The following is a 4,652-nucleotide window of genomic DNA, read 5'->3' as shown; positions in this document are numbered from 1 at the left end:
AAAAAAACCAAAAAAACCCCAAGATGCCCTCTACAAAAATTATTAGAACTAATAAAAGCAAATTGTATTTCTACACACCTGTGATGAAAAATCTGAAAATAAAATTAAGAAAACAATTCCATTTACAATAGCATCAAAAAATAAAATACTTAGGAATAAATCTAATAAAATAAGTACAAATTTTATACTCTGAAAACTATACTATAAAAGACATTAAGAAAAATTTAAATGACTGAAAAGACATTCCATGTTCATAGATCAGATGGCAATAGTCCCCAAATTCATCAACAGATTTAACGCAATCCCTATTAGGATCCGAGCTGGATTTTTGTAGGATCTTAAAATTCATGTGAAGAAAGGGATTCAGAACTGCAAATAATCTTTAAAAGGAACAAAGTTGGAAGCCTTACACTTAACTCCAAAACTTACCACAAAGATACAGTAATCAAGACAGACTGTACTGACATAAGGATAAACATATGAAATCAATGTAACAGAATTGAGAATTCATAAAACTCTTACATTTAATGTCATTCCAATGGAACAAATAATAGTCTCCTTCAACAAATAGTGGTAAGACACAGGTTATCCACATGGAAAAGAATAAAGCTGGACCCCTATGTAACAGATAAATTAAAAATACAATGAAGTATCACCGCTTCACATCCACTGGGATGAAAGAGACCGATAGTGACACGTGCTGGTGAAGATGTGAAGAATTTGAACCCTATACATTTGCTGGTAGGAGTGTAAAATGATACAGCCACTTTGGAAAATTTTTTAGTTTCTTAAAAGGTTAAACGTAAAGCTATCATAGGACCAAGAACTCCATTTCCAGGTATATATACCCAAGAGAAATGAAACATGTCTACAAAAAGACTTGTAAACAAAAGTTCATAGCAGTAATTTATAATAGTCAAGAGTGAAAGCAATCCAAATATCTATCAACTGATGAACAGATAAATTAAATGTGGTATATAAACTATTATTCAGCAGTACAAATCAATGAAATACTGATACATGCTACAATATGGATGAATTTTGAAAATATAATGCTAAATGAAAGACTCCAATCACAAAAGATCACATATCATATATTACATTTATAGGAAAAGCCCATAGCCTAGCCAGGCGAAGTGGCTCACATCTGTAATCCCAGCACTGTGGGAGGCTCAGGCAGGAGGATTGCTTGAGCTCAGACATTTTTATCTGAGCAAGAGTGAGACCCTAATGATACAAAAAACTTTAAAAACCCCAGCCAGGTGCCGTGGTGAGCAACTATAATCCCAGTGAATAGGGAGGCTGAGGCTGTATGATGCCTGCAGCCCGAGTCTCAGGTTTCAGTGAGCTATGATGACCCCACTGCACTCTGCTCAAGGCATAGGGTGAGAATATGTCTCAACAATAACAAAAACAAACAAAAAAACCCTAAAATGTACCACTGTAATCATTTTTTAAGTATACAACAGTTCAGTAGTGTTAAGTATATTTATGTTGTTGTGAAACAGATGTCTAAGACTTTGGCATCCTACAAAACTGGAACTCTGTACCTACTCAACAACAACTCCCCATTTCCTCTCACCCCGAGTGCCTGGCAACCACCATTTCATCTTCTATCTCTGTGAATTTGACTACTTTAGGCACCTCATATAACAGTATTTGTCCTACAGGATTTCTTTCCTTCTTAAGACTGAATAATATTCTCTGTTGAATATACTACATATTGTTTATCCATTCATCCACTGATGAACACTTGAGTTGCTCTTGGGTATTGTTAATACTACTACTATGAACACGGGTATGCAAATATCTATTTGAGGTCCTACTTTCAATTCTTTTGAATATATCTATGCCCAGAAATGGGACTGCTTGATCATAAATGCTCTAAAATTTGACAGTGATGATGGTTGCAGAATCCTGAGAATATACTAAAGACCACTAAATCTTACACTTTATATGGGTGAATTATATATGATTGTATATAACATGTGAATTATACCTCAAGAGAGCTGTTAAAAAAATAATACTCTTAGAGGCTGAATCAAGCACCATAAGTAATCAAATAATTAACTTGGCTAAATAACCAGCCAATTTTGTCATTTGGGTAATTTTTTTTCTTATTTTCAATGCCCTGGATAGATGTTTAGGCATTTTTTGAGACATAACTTAAGTGTATCTTCAGCACTTACATTAGAGAAAGTAGGGAATTTATAAACCTTTTCATGTTTTGCATTAGGAAATACTACTGTGAAGAAGTAACAAATTCATACCAACTATGGCAATTTTTGTTTCATTTGCCCTTAGCCATGTCATTCACCAGATATTTTAAAGATAAAAAACTTTACTCATTTTCACTTCAGATTCCCTTTTTGAAAAATGTCACGCATAATAATTTCACATAAAAGGAATTCAAAAAACAGTTTATTCCCCTTTTTTATAATAAAAAATTATATAATTAAAAGTTCTATATCTAATGTTATTGAATGGAGAGGCAATAAATTGAAAGAAAAACAGGAGAGAAAGAATTTTGAGAAAAAAATAGGCATCAAGTTCATCTCTAATTCTTATACACAACTAGAAAAGCTAGTGGTAATACAGATGGCAACTGATGCGCAGAAACGCATTTCATCACCACCTTATCTGCTTCATCCAGACATTTTCAATATTGTCAAGCTCAAAGATACAGTAGTAGAAAGATGCTAAATGAAATAATCTCAAAGATTTCTCATGACCTCTTCTGATGAGAGCTGAGCAAAGTAAGATAAATCTTAGTTGTCTGACTAATCACTTTTTAAAATAATAAGCTCCATATGGTTCACAAAACAGTATGATGGGTTTGGAAGTCAACTGTCAATCTTGGTTCTAAGACAGGGATTGAAGTAATGGTTTATAATCTAATTATGAAGACAGCTGTCATATGGGACAGTATTTCCTTCCAGATTACACATCCTATACACATCAACAACTTTTCTTAAAAAAACTCTCAGGGTTGATTTTGAATAAAGGCCCAAATACTACCAGTTGATTTCAGATTCTTATTACAGATTTTTTAAAGTCCATTTGTGTGCAGAAGCAAAATTACGAATGGCGACTCGAAGAGCTGAGTTCCCCTCAGAGGTTTCACAGGAATTGATGACTGAATGTAGTGCCCGAGTATATGCTGCAAATAAAGGTCAGCACAGTGAATAAAGGCAAATTCTAAACCTCTCCTACTCTCCACCCCATTGGTACTGCTTCTTTACTCAGAGTCTCATCAGTATTGACTTTAATGACCCACTGAATAAACACTTACTAAGTACTAACGATATGACAAGCACTCTGTGAGGACAGATAAGAAAATGAGGAGGATGGACATGAAAATAATTAAGTTGCCATGTAATACTTCCAAACCAGAAGCATATACAAAACGTCATCACAGAATGGATAAATGAACACCTATACAGGAAGGGATAGAAAAGATTTCTAGAAGTAGTATTATTTAAGATGGTTCTTGAAGGATTAACAGGAGTAAAGGAAAGAAAGCATTACAGGCCAAGAAGTGAATGAGTGAGGTGCAAATGGCATGTAGCTGGAATAGCAAGTTTGATAAGGTAGAGTAGGGCTTGGGTCCAAAGAGAAAATATGGCAAATATACTGTGCATTTCAGATTGCAATGTTTTAGAATAGAGAGATGGAATGATCAGATTTGTGTTTTAAAAAATACAACTTATAGGACTGGTAAGGTACTAATACCATACAGAAGAGACATTAAAAATATAAATGCAGTATTTTCATGGTATACATAAGACCTATATAATCTCTACAGTATATAAATCAATATATTTAGGATGAACAGGAAACAGAAACATTAGTGACAACAGGAAGGGATCCATTTTTTAGCTGGGATTTCCAATAGGAGTTTATACTGTTTCTCATTTTCCTCTGTCTCCTGGCAGAACTGGCAGTGAAATGTACATATATGAAAATAACTCTGTGTTACATACTATTAAAGTGTCTGGGTAATAGAAAATTCAACTGCAGAGTCCTAACTTACAAAAGGCAAATTCTACTAGTCTTCAATTAAAAAACTATCTCAAGGCCTCCTACAATGAAATGAGGTGAAAATACTTACTCAGCACAAATGGGAGCAAGAAGATAACAGATCTCAAAGAAAAATATAACTCAGTATGTTTTTCACTGCCTTGTGTAAGTTATTTTGTAAAGAGTTTATAACAATCTTTGATAAAGAGAAAGCATTCGATCAATGGTAAAGTACTACTATCATTATTCTTCACACTTGATCTTAGCCAAAAGTAAACAAGTGATTACTGTCATTCTTACTGGATTTTTAAATTGCTATTAGGCCCCAACTATTCCTTCAAGAAACTTACCTCTAGGGTTTTTATAGAAAGTACAATTGTTGGCACAGGTATCAGGATGAGCATCCCAAAAATCAGGACCACAACAACACAGTGGAGGTAAAGTAATATTATACAATTGCATTTTCTCCTGGATCTGGGCTCGGAGAGCTTCTACATATCTATAAAAATAAAGTATGATTAGACAAAGTGAAATCCTAGAAAGAGAGTGAGCATGAACCCCGATTATATAACCAGCTTTTTTTTTTTTTTTTTTTTTTTTTTTTTTGAACCTTCCACCTCTGCAGAATTAGC

The 4,652-nt window shown here is 33.9% G+C and overlaps 1 protein-coding gene across 1 annotated transcript in view; it reads right to left on the bottom strand.

The window, feature by feature from the left end:
- Positions 1–2,704: 2,704 nt before the first annotated feature.
- Positions 2,705–4,652, bottom strand: part of CCDC15 (coiled-coil domain containing 15) — a 75,032-nt gene continuing 73,084 nt past the window's right edge. Inside the window, exons 14-15 of the mRNA XM_023517325.1 lie at positions 4,371–4,519; positions 2,705–3,160 (exon numbers count right to left, since the gene is read on the bottom strand). Coding sequence (XP_023373093.1) covers positions 3,039–3,160; positions 4,371–4,519 — 271 coding nt within the window. The 3' untranslated portion in view covers positions 2,705–3,038. The remainder of the gene's footprint in view (positions 3,161–4,370; positions 4,520–4,652) is intronic.

The sequence above is a fragment of the Otolemur garnettii genome, unplaced genomic scaffold (genome assembly GCF_000181295.1).
Source record: "Otolemur garnettii isolate 467f Iridium unplaced genomic scaffold, OtoGar3 scaffold00108, whole genome shotgun sequence".
NCBI classification, from domain to species: Eukaryota; Metazoa; Chordata; class Mammalia; order Primates; family Galagidae; genus Otolemur; species Otolemur garnettii.
This window is presented reverse-complemented; position numbering and strand designations above follow the sequence as displayed.